This window comes from Dromiciops gliroides, chromosome 2 (assembly GCF_019393635.1).
Source record: "Dromiciops gliroides isolate mDroGli1 chromosome 2, mDroGli1.pri, whole genome shotgun sequence".
Taxonomy (NCBI): Eukaryota; Metazoa; Chordata; class Mammalia; order Microbiotheria; family Microbiotheriidae; genus Dromiciops; species Dromiciops gliroides.
In genome coordinates this window covers 651,163,877-651,180,678 of record NC_057862.1, presented here as the reverse complement: position 1 = coordinate 651,180,678, position 16,802 = coordinate 651,163,877, and the positions used below count along the sequence as shown (strand labels likewise).

The 16,802-nt window shown below is 43.9% G+C and overlaps 1 protein-coding gene across 3 annotated transcripts; it reads left to right on the top strand.

The window, feature by feature from the left end:
• The first annotated feature begins 22 nt into the window (after window positions 1-22).
• On the top strand, window positions 23-13,995 carry COG8 (component of oligomeric golgi complex 8). 3 transcript variants are annotated; one of them, XM_043981690.1, is made up of 6 exons: window positions 23-501; window positions 1,193-1,400; window positions 2,394-3,218; window positions 4,049-4,217; window positions 4,995-5,171; window positions 13,588-13,995. In XM_043981690.1, exons 1-6 carry the CDS (start codon window positions 128-130, stop codon window positions 13,743-13,745), a joined length of 1,911 nt encoding a protein of 636 aa, XP_043837625.1. In that variant the 5' UTR covers window positions 23-127; the 3' UTR covers window positions 13,746-13,995. The 3 variants fall into 3 exon arrangements, with proteins under 3 accessions (XP_043837625.1, XP_043837623.1, XP_043837624.1); XM_043981688.1 differs by lacking the exon at window positions 13,588-13,995 and having other exon boundaries at window positions 40-501; window positions 4,995-6,021; XM_043981689.1 differs by lacking the exons at window positions 23-501; window positions 1,193-1,400; window positions 2,394-3,218; window positions 4,049-4,217; window positions 4,995-5,171 and adding an exon at window positions 9,858-10,390.
• The last annotated feature ends 2,807 nt before the right edge of the window (window positions 13,996-16,802 follow it).

Here is a 16,802-nt window from a genome sequence, read left to right as displayed (position 1 = left end):
TCCCTAGATGCGCCCCAAACTCTACGAAGGAACCATAGAGCCTTCCGGAAGGAACGCTCGTCCCTAAGCGACGGAAAACTCCTCAGCATTTCCACAGGGGTTGGGCGGAGAACCTGGAAGCGCCAACATGGCCGCTGCGGTGGCTGGCGGGGCGACCGCGGGGGCGGCCGCGGCGCTGGGCGAGGTGGAGGATGAGGGGCTCCTGGCCTCGCTGTTCCGAGACCGGTTCCCGGAGGGTCAGTGGCGCGAGCGGCCCGACGTGGGGCGCTACCTGCGCGAGCTGAGCGGCTCGGGCCTGGAGCGGCTGCGGCGGGAGCCCGAGCGGCTGGCGGAAGAGCGGGCGCAGTTGCTGCAGCAGACGCGAGACTTGGCCTTCGCCAACTACAAGACCTTCATCCGCGGCGCCGAGTGCACCGAGCGCATCCACCGCCTCTTCGGGGACGTGGAGGCCTCCCTGAGCCGCCTGCTGGGCCGTCTGCCCAGCTTCCAGCAGAGCTGCCGGTGCGGGCCCCGCGGAGGGGGCCCGCGGGGTTGGGGGGGAGGGGGGAACCCTGGGTCTGCGCCTCCCAGGGTGGTTGTGAGCATCGAATGAAATCATGCTTGTAAAGCGCAGCGTAAATGCCGGCATTCCTTACTTATAAAAGTCCGTACTAAATGGTTATAAATCCCCCTGCACGAACAAGACCCTAAACAGCTCTGAGCCTCCTGTTTCCTCATCTGTAAAATGTGGGGATTGGGACTAGATGATCCCTGGCCACCTTCCAGTCCTAAACTCTATCAATAGGAGGAAATGAATGCGTGAATGGGTTGAGCTTTGTTTCAGCTGGATTTGAGAAACATTGTTTATTGCAGTGACTCAGACCGAAGCTGTGATGAAGGTTGTGATAATGGCTGGAGTTTCTATATCCCTTTAAGGCTGAATTAGCATTGTCTTTGCCGCCGGTCTTTGAGGGAGGTAGTACTAGGATGCTTAGCTGTTTTACAGACAAGGAGGCTTAGGCTGGTTGTCGGTGGTGATTTGTATTTTAGTCGGCCAGATTCCAACAGGCAGGCCTTTTTCTTCGGCTTGTTGCTAGCTCTTCTGTTGGTTGTGAATAGAAAATTTCTGGCTCTTTGTCCTGAAAATTGGAAACCCACTTGATTAACTAGTTGAAATTCTGCATTCATGTGTTCTTCCCTTGATTTGCAATAGGAACTTTGTGAAGGATGCGGAAGAGATTGGTTCCAACCGCCACATGAATACCCTGACCCTGAACCGGCACACAGAGATCTTGGAAATCTTGGAGATCCCTCAGTTAATGGATACCTGTGTCCGAAATAGCTACTATGAGGAGGCTCTTGAGCTGGCAGCCTATGTGCGCCGACTGGAAAGAAAATATTCTACTATCCCTGTTATCCAGGTATCACTGTTGTCTTAAACTTGATGGAGTGGGAGCCAATTCTCTGATATTCTTTCCTTACTACCTAATTATGCATAGAAATATTAGATGCAAACCTCTCAGTGTGTTTACCGTATTATATATTGTACTTATGTGTTATTGTAAGGAATAATTTGGAGCATGAAACAGCGTTGCTGGCAGTCTGCAAAATAGCTCTTCAGAAAACTTAGCTTCATAATTCTGTGAAGCATAGGAATAAATGAATAAACATACAAGTGTTGGCAGCTTGCAAAGTACTATTAGGTCCTGGGTCAGATACAAAGTTTAATTAAGACAAACTCTACCCTCGAGGTGCTCAGGTAAAACACCAGTAAGGCTGCTCTAATAGACAATGTTACAAGATACATCATTAGGGAATTATAAAACAAGGGGCTTTATCAGGTCTGAGGGACAAGATTGTAATCAACCTGGGAGATCGGAAGGCTTTGTGAAGGAAGTGGCATTGGACTTGAGTTTCAAAGTTTCAAAGCATCCAAGTGCAGGTGTAACTACATTTTAGGCATAGAAAGCCACCTGAACTAAGGCTCAGGTGAATGAGTATACCTCTTTTGTTCAGGTAGCAAAGCATTTTCTGATTTGGCTGGAACAAAGACCTTGTGAATGATCAAAAGATGGGGTGGTGCCAGGTTGTGGAAACCTTTGAATGCCAGGTAAAGAAGTCTGATAAAATAGATTCGAAAACCTCTTCCCTCCTTTGGCATAATCATGCTTTGTATGTGAGAGGCAGTGTAATGGATAGAGAGCCAGCCTTGTTACCCCTAAGCAACTCACTTAACATCTCTGTGCTCCTAGGCCATCCTCTAACACTATAATTTGCAGAGTAGGTCCCAATCTTTGTTGTTAGAAAAAGGTTTTTAATTGGAGTTCCCCATAAGAATGAAATCACAGATGTCCAATCTTTTAAAATATAACTCTCGTCATTCTTCCACTAACCACTCCTGCTACAACTTGCAGGGTATTGTTAATGAAGTCCGTCAATCTATGCAATTGATGCTCAGCCAGTTGATCCAACAGCTTCGAACCAATATCCAGCTCCCTGCCTGTCTCCGAGTTATTGGCTATCTTCGTCGAATGGACATTTTCACAGAGGCTGAGTTGCGAATTAAGTTCTTACAGGCCCGAGATGCATGGCTCCGTTCCATCCTGACCTCCATTCCTACTGAGGATCCTTACATTCATATCACTAAGACCATTGAGGCGTGTCGTATCCACCTTTTTGATATCATTACACAGTACCGTGCCATATTCTCCGACGAGGACCCGTTGCTGCCACCAGCTTCTGGTGAGCCCTCAGTGAATGAGAGTGCCATCTTTCATGGCTGGGTGTTGCAGAAGGTCTCACAGTTCTTGCAGGTGTTGGAGAGTGACCTTCAGCGTGGGACTGGTGGCCGCCTGGACTCCCTACTAGGCCAGTGCATGTACTTTGGGCTTTCCTTCAGCCGGGTAGGGGCTGATTTTCGGGGCCAGCTTGCATCTGTGTTCCAGCAAGTTGCTTTGAATACTTTCAAGAAAGCAGTTCAAGAAGGTGTGGAGAAGTTTCAGGATGAAATGAATTCCTATACGCTTATCTCTGCTCCTGCTGCCCTGCGGAGTGCAATTCCTACTGCCATTCCTGTGACTCAGCCTGGAACCTTGCAGCCTCCCATGGGACTTCTGGACTTTCCACCCCTGGCTTGTTTCCTCAACAACATTCTGGTTGCATTCAATGATTTGCGTCTCTGTTGTCCTGTGGCTCTGGCTCAAGATGTGACTGCTTCTTTAGAGGATGCCCTTGGCAAGGTGGGGAAATGCCAAGAATCATAGTAGACCGCTTCTTTTTAGGGATGAGTTAGAATGTTTAGCAAGTCTCTCCCTCCCTCTCCCCCCTTGACATCCTCTTTCTGCCATATTTTATTTGTAGGTATGGCTTTATAGAGTAATCATGGGCGAGATCCTAGTTGAGAAGCTCTAGCTACTGGCCAGATGTGCGGACTAAGGAAGGTTTCTAAACTGTCATACTGATTCCTGGTTGAATACTAATTTTGTTATTATGGTGGTACTGTTTCCCAGCATTCTTTTCTTTTTCATACATACTTTTCTGGGACTGTACTTACCTTCTTGCTTCAGTGTTGGTTGGTTTTTCCCTTTGTTCTCAGAGTGTGAGTAACCATTTCAGAGAATAGAGCCAGACCTGGGGTAGTGAATTATGGCCAAAAATAAGCTTTTCTCTAGGCTACAGTGTATAAGACTTAGAGCTTGGCTGGTGTTTGTCTCAGATAGGTGGAAACTTGACCATGGTTGTCAAGGGGAGAGGAGATGGGATGTCTCTTCTCCCCTGAGACTTCCAGACTTGCTGTTACCTCAAAGAACAAAACTCAGAAGGAAACAGGTTTCCTTCTTTGCTTCCTTTTTTTGTGTCCATTAGAGTTTGGGCTTATTCTCATGTTGGAAATGAGACATTTGCCATGTTATCTGCATTGGTATTGATTTCATTGACATTTAATATTATCTAAAAGCTTGGCTGTTGTGTTGCATGTAGCAAGCAGCTTGGGGCTTGGGAGTATTTGGAGAATGTACCTCATGTGACTAAAGACAGCTTTGGGTTGTTTTGTTGTTGTTTTTTTTTTTAGGTAACAAAAATAATATTGGCCTTTCACCGGGCAGAAGAGGCAGCCTTCAGTAGCCGGGAACAAGAGCTCTTTGTCCAGTTCTGCACTGTTTTCCTGGAAGATTTGGTCCCTTACCTAAATCGTTGTCTCCAAGTCCTCTTCCCACCAACCCAGATAGCACAGATTCTGGGTAGGACACTGAGAACAGTCCTTTTCGATACTTGACCTGTTTGTTTTTGTTTATTCCATGTGTTCTTATCTGAAAAATAGGATCTATCTGTGCTGAGAGTGACAGGAAAGCAAGCATCCACCAGCATTTGAAAGACCAGCATCTCACGGCTCACTTTTCCCTCATAATCACTTCAGTTGTTCCATGGGAATGCTCATTGACTAGTGATTTACCTTAGCTGGATAGTTCTGCCAGAGTTGTCCCTCATTTGTAGCCCAGTGGTCATTCTTGAATTCTCATTGCAGTGTTTTCTATGATAACCATATAGGCTGATAGAATGAGTGAGCATTTATTAAACTCCTACCACATGCTAGCTATTGTGCTAAGACTATAAATATAACTACAAAGACAGTCCCTGTCCTTGAAAAGTTTACATTTTAATGGAGAAACAGTGGTGTGGTAGGGATCAGGAGAAGGTGGGAAAATCATCTGATGAATCGTGGGCTGGTCCAGGTTTGACAAGAGCATGACTGACATGGGCACTTCCTCCAGTGCAGATTCCGAGAGGGAACCTTCCGGTTGGAAGAGGGAAATACTGGGGCTGGAGCATTGTCAGTGTCAGAGGATGTTGGGGTTGAAAAGTCATCCAGGCAGTCAGGGCTGGTGTGTCTCTAAAGATGTTAATCCTATATCTTACTGCTTCTCTGTTGACAGATATCCTTTTTGTTACTCTTTGTAATTTGCCTCTTCTCTTTTTTTTTCCCTTGCTTTTTTCACCTCCCTCACCTTTTGAACCAGGTGTTCCACCCACTCAGCTCTCTAAATTTGGAAACCTTGGACATGTCAATATCCAAGTCATCCAGGAGTCCTTGGCTTGTATCTTGCCAAAGAGAGAAGCAGTCTTCCTATTGGATGAGAAAGAAATGGAACAAGAGATCATAGCTCCAGATGTAGAATTTACAGAACAGGAACCGAGTCACGCATCTGCTCCTGAAGCTTCCCTAGTAAATACAGAAGAAGAAAGTGCCCTGGAGGACCCTTTGATATCTGAACCTCCTGCAACTGGAACCTAATGCAAGGGGGTAGCTAGTGCCTGCTCCTCAAACATCTGTACAGTTTCAGACCTGTGCCCTGTGCCTGCTGGAGTCCATAGTTTCTTGACTGGATACACATCTACAAGACCCAGTACTGTCTCCAAGCCCTGTCTGACCCCATCCTACAACTTGAACCCTTTTATCTAAAATCTGGATGGGCCTGTTACATGCAGGGATTCTGTAGGAAGAAGGTGTGTTAACAGTGACATGGCCTAACTACATTGGCTCCTTAGGATTTAATTTATCCCTAAGAAGCATGTGGCCTTTCTTCTGAGACAGTCTCTGAGGAGGAATACATGTGTGTTTGAAATGTCATGGAGTGACAGTTTGGATTTGAAAACAGACCTGGCCCACTCTGAGGTTATGTATGCTACTGAGGTCAGAAGGAGAACTCTCCATAGGCAGTTTTTGAAGGACCTCCTCTTTTGGGGGGAGAAAAGATTGAATGCTCCCTGAAGGGAGGCGGAGAGGACTTCCAGAACGCTAGTGGTCTGGTGGTCTCTTCTTTTTCTCCCCTTGCAGTGGTGGTGCATGTTTGCTCTGTCTTGGGCAGCAGCTTTTCCAGGTAGCATGAGCAACTGTAGATTTCTAGGTATTGGTGAGTTAATTAAGGAAAACCCTAAATTCCTTTGAACTAGCTTAATTAGAAACAGTCTGGGGAGTGCATAGGTTAAGTTTAGAGTTAAGAGTATTTCTCTGTGTTTCTATTTTCCTATTTCCTTATCTTTGATTTTTATTAGTTTCACCTTTGTTGTTTAATTAATTCCCAAGTAATAAAATCTAATCCTTTTGTGAACTAAAGCTTAGAGGCTCCTTTCTTATTGGCCTGGGAGAAATATCTAAAAAGGGCAGTTTAGAGGGGAGGGTGAACCTAAAAGGTCCCTCATATTTTTGGGATCTCAATATTAAGGCGAGTCACCCAAATAATGCTCCGTATATCAAATTTTGGCCCTCACATAGTTAACATCAATATAGTGCTTAAAGGTTTGCAAAGTGCTTTACATATGTCATTTAAAATACTATTTAATCTTCACAATAACCCTATAAGATAGGTGGTGTTACTTTTCTCATTTTACACCTGAGGAAAGGTTCCTGACTTACACTGGGGCACTTCAGCTAGTAAATGTCTTGAGGCCAGATTCTGACTTGGGCCTTTTTGACTGTAAGCTCTGCCCCCTGTCCACTAGGACTCCTAGCTACTCTTCTCTTACATGAATAACCTTGTAAAAGCAGGAGGAAGTGCTGGATCAAGGATTGTTAACTTTCTTAATGAGTGTCCTGGCTCTGTTTGGCAGGCAGAATATTTTATTTTTTTTAATTTATTGAACAGAATTTTATTTTTCAAAATATATGTAAAAACAAATTTTAACATCAATTTTTAAAAAATTTGTGTTCTGGGGCAGCTAGGTGGAGTAGTGGATAAAGCACTGGCCCTGGATTCAGGAGTACCTGAGTTCAAATCCAGCCTCAGACACTTGACACTTAACTAGCTGGGTGACCCTGGGCAAGTCACTTAACCCTCATTGCCCTGCAAAAAAACCAACCCCCCCCCCACCAAATTTGTGTTCAAACTTCTCTTCCTCCTCCATTCCACTAGAACTCAAGCATTTCAAAAGATGTTATACATGAGTAGTCATGGAAAACATTCTCACATTATGTAGGTTGTGAGAGAAAACAGTCCAAAAAAACCCCAATACTTCAGATTGAGGAATTGTCAAAGAGGAAAAAAAATTTTTTTAAATGTGTTTCCATCTATTTTCAGATCCTATCAGTTCTTTCTCTGTAGATGGGTTGCCATTTTCATAAGTCCTTCAGGGTTATATTGGATCATTGCCTTGCTGAAAATAACCACATGCTTCCCAGCAGATCATCTTACACTATTGCTGTTATTTTGTATACACTACATTTCACTCTGCTTCAGTTCATGTAGGTCTTTCCAGGTTTTTCTGATAGTATCCTGTTCATCATAACCTGAATAAAGTACCTTAAACTTGACAAAGAATTTTCTTCATATTAGCCCAGCCAAGTAGGTACCATACGTTTTGCCATTATAATCAATCATCATAATTATTTCCCTCCATCCTATTCCCTTCCCATGCTATTTACTCTGTTTTCTATCTTTTAACCTATTCCTCCTCAAAAGTGTTTTACTTCTGACTGTCTCCTCCCCTACTCTGCACTCCGTTTTTTTCACCCTTCCTTTTCCTCTTCCCCCCATACGTTCCTGTAGGGTTAAATAGATTACTCCTCCCAACTGGGTGTGAATGTTATTCCCTCCATGAGCCCACTCTCATGAGTTTAGGGTCTTTGAGCTAATTCTGTGTTCCAAATTTTCTTCCTCCCTCCCTCCTCAACCCTCCCAATGAAATCAAGCAATTCAGTATGTCATACTTGTGCAGTTATGCAGAACATCTTTACCTTCCTTGAAAGTATTTTGCTTTTTACTGCTCTCTCCCCCAATTGCAATTCCCTCCTTCCCCTTCCCCCTTTATCTCCCTCCCCTCCCTCAGGGCAAAAATATATTACTATACCTCCTTGAGTATGTATGTTAGTCCTTCTTTGAGCCAATTCTGATGATATTAAGGTTCACTCGCTCCCCAATTCCTTCCCCCTCTTCCCCTCTCCTCCATAAACTTTTTTCTTGTTTCCTTCATGTGAACAACCTCTCCCCAGACCATCTCTCCCCTTCCCCCTCCCCCAGTCTATTTTTCCTACACTTCAACCCTATTTTAAAGATGTCATCATGAGTTAGTTAGGTGGAACAGTAGACAATGCACCAGCCCCGGACCCAGGAGGCCCCAAGCCCAATTCTGGCCCCAGACATAAGACACCCCATCCTGTCAGGCAGAATATTTTAAATGAATAAAAAAAAGATGCATAGGAGGGGCAGCTAGGTGGCGCAGTGGATAGAGCACTGGCCCAGGATTCAGGAGGACCTGAGTTCAAATGTTACCTCAAACACTTGACACTTACTAGCTGTGTGGCCCTGGGCAAGTCACTTAACCCCCACTGCCCCCGCCACCCCCCCCAAAAGATGCATAGGACTATAAAAGAAACCAATTATATTTAAATGTTGTTATTAAATACCTTTAAAAAACAAAACATAAACAATCACCAATGCAGCCAAAATTAGAAGGAAAGCAGAAAAGTGGGAAAAAATTCACAGCTAGTTTCTCTGATAAAGGTCTCATTTCTCAAATATACAGATAACTGAGCCAAATTGAGAAAAACAAAAGCCATTTCCCAATAGATAAATGGTTAAGGGATATGAACAGGCAATTTTCAGAAGAAATCAAAGCTATCAATAGTCATGAAAAATTGCTCTAAATCATGAATAATTAGAGAAACAAAACAGGTACCATCTCACACCCATCAGACTGGGTAACCTGACAGGAAAGGAAAATGACATGCTAGAGGGCATATGGAAAAACAGGTACATCATAGTGGATAGAGCACTGAACTTGGATTAAGAAGATCTGAGTTAAGACATCCCAAAAAGAGAAAAAGACCTATTTATACAAACATTTATAGTAGCTCTTTTTGTGGTGACAATGAATTGGAAGTTGAGATGTCCTTCCACTGGGGAATGGCTGAACAAATTGTCATATACACTGTGACGAATTACTATTGTTGTATAAGAAACTGAGCAGGATGGTTTCAGAAAAATCTAGTAAGATATATGACCTAATGCAAAGGGAAGTGAACAGAAGCAGGAGAATCTTGTACAAATATCTGCTCTGGGGGCAGCTAGGTGGTGCAGTGGATAGAGCACTTGCCCTGGAGTCAGGAGGACCTGAGTTCAAATCTGACATGAAGTCTCTAAACCAATCAAACCAGCCTCCTAGTCCTTCAATGTGGCATTTTGTCTCTAATCTTGGGGCTTTGAAGAGACTGCCTGCCATTACTGGAATGAGGTCCCCCTCCCCACTTCCTCCATTACACTGTATTTACTCTGCACAGACATTTGCATCTAACTACTGGTACCTGTCTATATGTTGCTTCCCCACTTAGGAAGTGAGACATGTAGGAGGAAGGACAGTCTCAAATTTAACTCTGTCTCTCTGGACCACGGCTGAGCACAGAGCCAAGCGAGGAGGCTTCTTAAACAGGTGTCCCCAAAGTCTTAACAAAAGGCTGCACCAAGTATAATTTTGGTCCCCTGCTTGTCCACAACTGGCCACCTAGGGCTTTTCACTTTCTTTTCATACTTTTTTCTTTTGGGGGGGGGTGAGGAGGGCACATGGCTAATATAGAATTGTTTTGCCTGACTTAACATGTATAATTGATACCATGTTGCTTACCTTCTCGAAAGGTGGGAGCGACAGGAGGGGTTTGTAACTTAAAATTTAAAATAACAAGAATGTTGAAAATAACTAAGGTAAAAAATAAAATGCAAGTACACAAATGCCAGGTTTCAGAATCCTAACTCAGGACTCCAAATTCTCCCAACAGCCAACCCGCACCTAGGTCTTCCAAGCCAAGAAGCCCGGAAGGCGGTTGAGAACTACACTTCCCAGCATCCCTGGCGGCGGAAGCGGAAGTGACTTGCCCGGCTAGCCGGCGTTTCGATGGCTATGGGTCGGCCGTGGGAGAAGCTGCTAGCTCTGGCGCGGGGCTGTGGCGGCACGGGGCCGTGGGTGGCGGGCTCGCCTGCACTTCGCCGGCCATGGGCCCGTGCCGTGCGGCGCTGGCTGCTGCGGCCTCCCGAGCCACCGTACAAACACGTATGCCAGGTGGGCGAGCCGGCGCTCCGCGCCGTGGCGGCGCCCGTGGACCCCGCACGGCTGGCGGAGCCCGAGGCGCAGGCGCTGATAGCGCGCCTGGTGCGCGTGATGCGCGCGCAGGGCGCCGTGGGGCTGAGTGCGCCGCAGCTCGGGGTTCCGCTCCAGGTGCTCGCCGTGGAGTTCCCTGAGCGCCTGCTCGACAGCTACCCCCTGGCCGTGCGCCAGGCCCGCCGCATGGCCCCCTGCCCGCTACGCGTGTTCGTCAACCCGCGCATGCGCGTGCTCGACGCCGGTCTCGACTCCTTCCCGGAGGGCTGCCTCAGCGTGGCGGGCTTCGTGGCCTGCGTCCCTCGCTGCCGGGCCGTGCAGATCGAAGGTGCGGGCTGGGCTGCGGGGTGCAGGGGTCGTACCAAGGGTAGTGTGGAGGAGGAAAGGAAGGGAGCATCCATTAGGCGCCTACTGGGTGTTGGGCGCCGAGGTTGCAGAGAAAAGGGGGAAGAAAGGAGAGGAGCATCCATTAAACGCCTACTGGGTGCGGGGTAATGAGGCATAAGAGAAAAGTGGAAAGAAGAAAGGAGAGGAGCATCCATTAGGCGCCTACTGTGTGCTGGGCAATGAGGATACTGAGAGGTATGGAGGAAGAAAGGAGAGGAGCAACTATTAAGTATCTACTGAGTGCTAGGCACTGTCCTAGGTTCTGAGAAAGACAAAAAAAGAGTGTCACCGAAGAGTTCCCAGTCTAATGGAAACAACTATGTACAGACAAGATACAGACTGAACGATTTGGGGGTTGGTCTTGAAGGGAAGGCACACTTATCAAGGGGACTGGGAAAAGCTTCTGGCAGGGGGTGAGACTTTAGCTCATGCTTGGAGGAAGCCCGGAGTTAGAGGTGAGCAGGGAGAGTGATCCAGGCATGAAGGACAGCCAGTGAACACCCACAATCCTAGAAAAGCCCAAGGCCAGTTGTGGACAAGCAGGGGACCAAAATTATACTTGGTGCAGCCTTTTGTTAAGACTTTTGGGGGGCAGCTAGGTGGCGCAGTGGATAAAGCACCAGCCCTGGAGTCAGGAGGACCTGAGTTCAAATTCGGCTTCAGACACTTAACACTAGCTGTGTGACCCTGAGCAAGTCACTTAACCCCAATTGCCTCACAAAAAAAAAAAAAAAAGACTTTTGGGACATCTGTTTAAGAAACCTCCTCACTTGGCTCTGTGCTCAGCCGTGGTCCAGAGAGACAAAGTTAAATTAGACAGGTACCAGTAGTTAGATGCAAATGTCTGTGCAGAGTAAATAATTGGAGGAAGTGGGGAGGGGGACCTCATTCCAGTAATGGCGGGCAGTCTCTTCAAAGCCCCAAGATTAGAGACAAAATGCCACATTGAAGGACTAGGAGGCTGGTTTCATTGGTTTAGAGACTTCCTTACTATCTGCATGGCATTCCCTTAACTTCCAGTCCTTTGCTGCTACAAAAAGAGCAGCTATAAATATTCTTGTACATATAGGTCCTTTTCCTCCCCCCCCCCTTTTTTTTAAAGTGAGGCAGTTGGGGTTAAGTGACTTGTCCAGGGTCACATAGCTAGTAAGTGTCAAGTGTCTGAGGCCGGATTTGAACTCAGGTACTCCTGAATCCAGGGCTGGTGCTTTATTCACTGCACCACCTAGCTGCCCCCCTCCTTTCCCCTTTTTTAAAAGATTTCTTTGGGATACAGACCTGGTAGTGGTATTGCTGGGTCAAAAGGTATGCACAGTTTTATAGCCCTTTGGGCATCGTTCCAGATTGCTCACCAGAATGGTTGGATCAATTCACAACTCCACCAATAATGCATCTTTTTTTCTGTCATATCAGCCAATCTGATATGTGTGGGGTTGCATTTTTCTAATCAATAGTGTTTTTGTTTTTTTGGGTTTTTTTGGTGAGGCAATTGGGTTAAGTGACTTGCCCAAGGTCACACAGCTGGTAATTTTTAAGTGTCTGAGGCCAAATTTGAACTCAGGTCCTCCTGAATCCAGGGCCGGTGCTCTATCCACTGCGCCACCTAGCTGTCCCCAATAGTGTTTTAGAACATTTTTCCATATGACTCTTTGCTTTGATTTCTTTGTCTGAAAACTGCTTGTTCATGCCTTTGACCCTTTGTCAATTGGGCAGTGACTTGTATTTTTTTTTAAGTGAGGCAATTGGGGTCAAGTGACTTGCCCAGGGTCACACAGCTAGTAAGTGTTAAGTGTCCAAGGCCGGATCTGAACTCAGGTACTCCTGACTCCAGGGCCGGTGCTCTATCCTAGCTGCCCGGTGACTTGTATTTTTATAAATTTGATTCAGTTCTCTATATATTTGAGAAACGAAGAACTTATTAGAGAAACTTGCTGTAAAATTTTTGTCCTAATTTTCTACTTTAAATGTTGGCTGTATTGATTTTGTTTTTAATTTAATGTAATCAAAATGATTCATTTTACATCCTGTAATGGTCTCTATTTCTTGTTTGATCACAAAATTTTCCCTGAACTGTAGCTCTAACAGGTAAACTATTCTAACAGGTAAAACTTTGGTGGGGGGGAGGCAGTTGGGGTTAAGTGACTTGCCCAGGGTCACACAGCTAGTAAGTGTCAAGTGTCTGAGGCCGGATTTAAACTCAGGTCCTCCTGACTCCAGGGCCAGTGCTCTATCCACTTCACCACCTAGCTGCCTCAAGTCACTTAAATTCTACTTCAGTTTCCTCATCTGTAAAATAGTGGCTGGAAAGGTCAAATGGGACCTTTCCTGTCCCAGATTAAAAAGGAGGTTGGTGGAATCCTTGCCTGAGTCAGGAGATGCCCTGTGGGTTAGGGGGTTAAACCAGAATTTCCCCCAGGGCATTGTGCAGCTCAACTGGCTCCCTTTTGTGTGTCCTTAATGACCCATCATCTGTATGTGCTGTCTTCCCAACTGAATACAATCTTTGTGTTCTTGGATTAATGGGGTACAGCTCACACATGGAAAAAAAATCTCAGGTCAGACAAAAGGACATTGGATAGGATGAAGTCTTGGACTTATCTTGAATAAACTATTCAGTGGGTCAGAAGCATTTCCCTTCATTATATATATATATATATATATATATATATATATATATATATATAGTGTGTGTGTGTATATATATTCTCTCTCTCTCTCTCTATATATATATATATTCTATAGCATTTATACGGTTCTAAGCTGGCTAATACCCTTGCCATAAGTTCAAAATGTTGGGGTGTTGGTAGCTAAGTAGACATAGGTAAGCTGAAGGAGGAGGAAGAGTGAAAGGAAAGAGTTGCTTTGGCAGTGACAGGCAGGTAGCTTTTCCATCCCCCCACTCTGCTGTGAGTCCAAGAACCTGAGCTATCAGAGATGGAAATAGGACTGAATACTAGGTGAGGAGAATTGCAGCAGCTCCTCTAGGGGGACTGGGAACTCCTTTTTCTGCATTCCTTTCTTTAAATTGCCACTTATTTAGTCAGCAAGGAGAATGTGGGAGAACCTTAAGGATGGGCAGGAGCATGGGAGATGCAGAATGACATTGGTTTTTTACCAGTACAATCAATTCCATTGCAGGGTTGAATGAAAATGGAGAATCTGTGGTATGGCAGGCCAGTGGGTGGCTTGCCCGAATTATACAGCATGAGATGGACCACTTGCAAGGCTGTCTCTTCATTGATAAAATGGACAGCAAGACTTTTACAAATGTACGGTGGATGGAAGTAAATGATTGAAGTCTCTTCGTCTCCAGAGTGAATTCTGAAAAGGCATCTTCCAGTAGCCATAACTTTAGGCCAGCCACATTTGAAGTAAATGATGTGCTTGGCCTACATTCTGTTGATCATAACAGTTCAGTAATTTATGTACTGGTTCAGGAAATATCTCTAATGAAATTAGTGCTATGGGCAAAATATTTGACCTCTACTTTGAAAAGGAATAATCATTGCTTGGAGGGATCTAATAAAAGAGGCAATGTGGAGTGTATATAAGACTCACCTTGGGTCAGGAAACCTGGGTGTGAGTCTTGGCTCTGAGAATATAGTGGGTGTTTGACCAGGGACAAGACACAAATGCTTAAATATTCTAATGCTGAAAAACAGACACATTGCTCATAGGCTCTGTGGAAGGACTTTCCACACTGGGAGCTCCCCACATACAATTATCATTCCAAACAAGAAAATAGAAATAAATTTATTGAGTGGTCAGTACTTTTCCTGAAAATTTTCTGGAAATGAACATAAACACACATATACAGACAGTGCAATTAGAACTGCTTACTGCATGATTTTTTAATCATAAAAGTATTTTATTATTTTCCAGTTACATGTAAAGATAGTTTTCAACATTTGTTTTCTTTTTTTTTTTAATTTAATTTAATTTATTTATTTTTTTAGTTCTCAACTTTTGTTTATACATGCTTTACAATTTCAGATTTTTCTCCCTCCCACCCCTCCCTCCCCCCCTCCCCTAGACAGCAGGTAATCTGATATAGGTTATATCTATATATCTCTATACATATACATATAGATATATATATATATACACACACACATATATACACATAATAACATTAATCCTATTTCTGCATTAATCCTGTTACAAGAGAAAGAATCAGAGCAGTGATGCAAAACCTCAAAATAGAAAGAAAAAAAAAAACCAACAGCACCCAAAACAAAAGAAATAATATGGTTCAATCAGCATCTATACTCCACAGTTCTTTCTTTCTTTTTTTTTTCTTGGATTTGGAGATCCTCTTCTATCATGTTCCCTGGAACTCTTCTGTACCATTGCATTGGTGAGAAGAATATAGTCCATCACAGTAGGTCAACACTCAATGTTGATGATACTGTGTACAATGTTCTTCTGGTTCTGCTCATCTCACTCATCATCAGCTCACGTAAGACCCTCCAGGTTTCTCTGAACTCTTCCTGCTCATCATTTCTTACAGCACAATAGTATTCCATTGTATTCATATACCACAACTTGTCCAGCCATTCCCCAATTGATGGGCACCCCCTCAACTTCCAATTCCTTGCTACCACGTAAAGAGCAGCTATAAATATTTTTGTACATGTGGGTCCCTTTCCCCCTTCCATGATTTCTTTGGGCAAAAGACCTAAAAGTGGGATTGCTGGGTCAAAGGGTATGCACAGCTTTATCGCCCTTTGGGCATAATTCCAAATTGCTCTCCAGAATGGTTGGATCAGCTCACAGCTCCACCAACAATACATTAGTGTTCCAATTTTCCCACAGCCTCTCCAACATTTATTATCTTCCTTTTTTGTCATTTTAGCCAATCTGATAGGTGTCAGGTGGTACCTCAGAGTTGTTTTAATTTGCATCTCTCTAATCATTAGAGATTTAGAGCATTTTTTCATATGGGAATAGATAGCTTTGGTTTCTTCATCAGAAAACTGCCTGTTCATATCCTTTGACCATTTCTCAATTGGGGAATGACTTGGATTCTTATAAATTTGATATAATTCCCTATATATTTTAGAGATGAGGCCTTTATCAGAAGCACTGGTCTCAAAAATTGTTTCCCAGCTTTCTGCCTCCCTTCCAATTTTGGATGCATTGCTTCTGTTAACATTTGTTTTCTTAAGATTTTTAGTTCCAAATTTTTTCTCCTTCCTCCCCCCCTCCCCAAGATGGAAAACAATCCAATATAAGTTCTATATGTACAATAACATTAAAAATATTTCTGCATTAGTCATGTTGTGAGAGAAGAATCAGAACACAAGGGGAAAATGTCAATAAAGAAAAAAAACAACCAAAAAGTAGAAACAGTATGGTTCAATCTGCCTTCATAATCCACAGTTCTTTTTTTTCAGATGTGAAGAATATTTTCCATCATGAGTCCTTTGGAATTGTCTTAGGTCATTGCACTGCTGAGAAAAGCCAAGTCTGTTACAGTTGATCATCATACAATGTTGCTGTTACTATGCACAATGTTCTCCTGGTTCTGCTTACTTCTCTCAGCATCAGTCCACTTAAGTCTTTCCAGGTTTTTCTAAAGTCTACCTGCTTATTATTTCTTACAGCACAATAGTATTCCATTTCATTCATATACCACAACTCATTCAGCCATTCCCCAACTGATGGGTATTCCCTTGATTTCCAGTTCTTTGCCACCACAAAGAGAGCTGCTATGAACATTTTTGTACATGTGGGTCCTTTTCCCTTTTCTATGATCTCTTTGGGATACAGACCTAATAGTGGTATTACTGGGTCAAAGGGTATGCACAGTCCCGTAGCCCTTTGGGCATAGTTCCAAATTGCTCTCCATAATGGTTGAATCAGCTCACAACCCCACCAATTAGTGTTCTAATTTTTCCACAGCTTCACAACTTCTCCAACATTTATTTTCCTTTTTTGTCGTATTAGCCAATCTGATAGGTGTCAGGTGGTACCTCAGAGTTGTTTTAATTTGCATTTCTCTAATCAGTAGTGATTTACAGCATTTTTTCATATGGCAATAGATAGCTTTGATTTCTTCATCTGAAAACTGCCTGTTCATATCCTTTGTCCATTTCTCAATAGGGGAATGACTTGTTACTGCATTATTTTTACAAGACCCATAAAACCAAAGCGCCAAACTGGTCATGACTAAACAACTGTAGTGCATTTTACAAATAGCCTGATTTAAATGCCTATAATTGGCCATTTTAGCTCTTAAGTGGTCCTGTTGGTGACCCACTCTCAGTCTTGGGATTTTAAACTCTTTTTACACCTGGGATGGAAAGAGGAGCATAGAATCTCACCAAAGCCTAGCTACTGTGAAATCTCAG

Coding starts and splice junctions, on each gene's coding strand:
- COG8 (XM_043981690.1), top strand. CDS start 128: ATGGCCGCTGCGGTGGCTGGCGGGGCGACCGCGGGGGCGGCCGCGGCG. Junction 1,401..2,393: donor CTACTATCCCTGTTATCCAG/GTATCACTGTTG, acceptor TACAACTTGCAG/GGTATTGTTAATGAAGTCCG. Junction 4,218..4,994: donor CCAGATAGCACAGATTCTGG/GTAGGACACTGA, acceptor CTTTTGAACCAG/GTGTTCCACCCACTCAGCTC.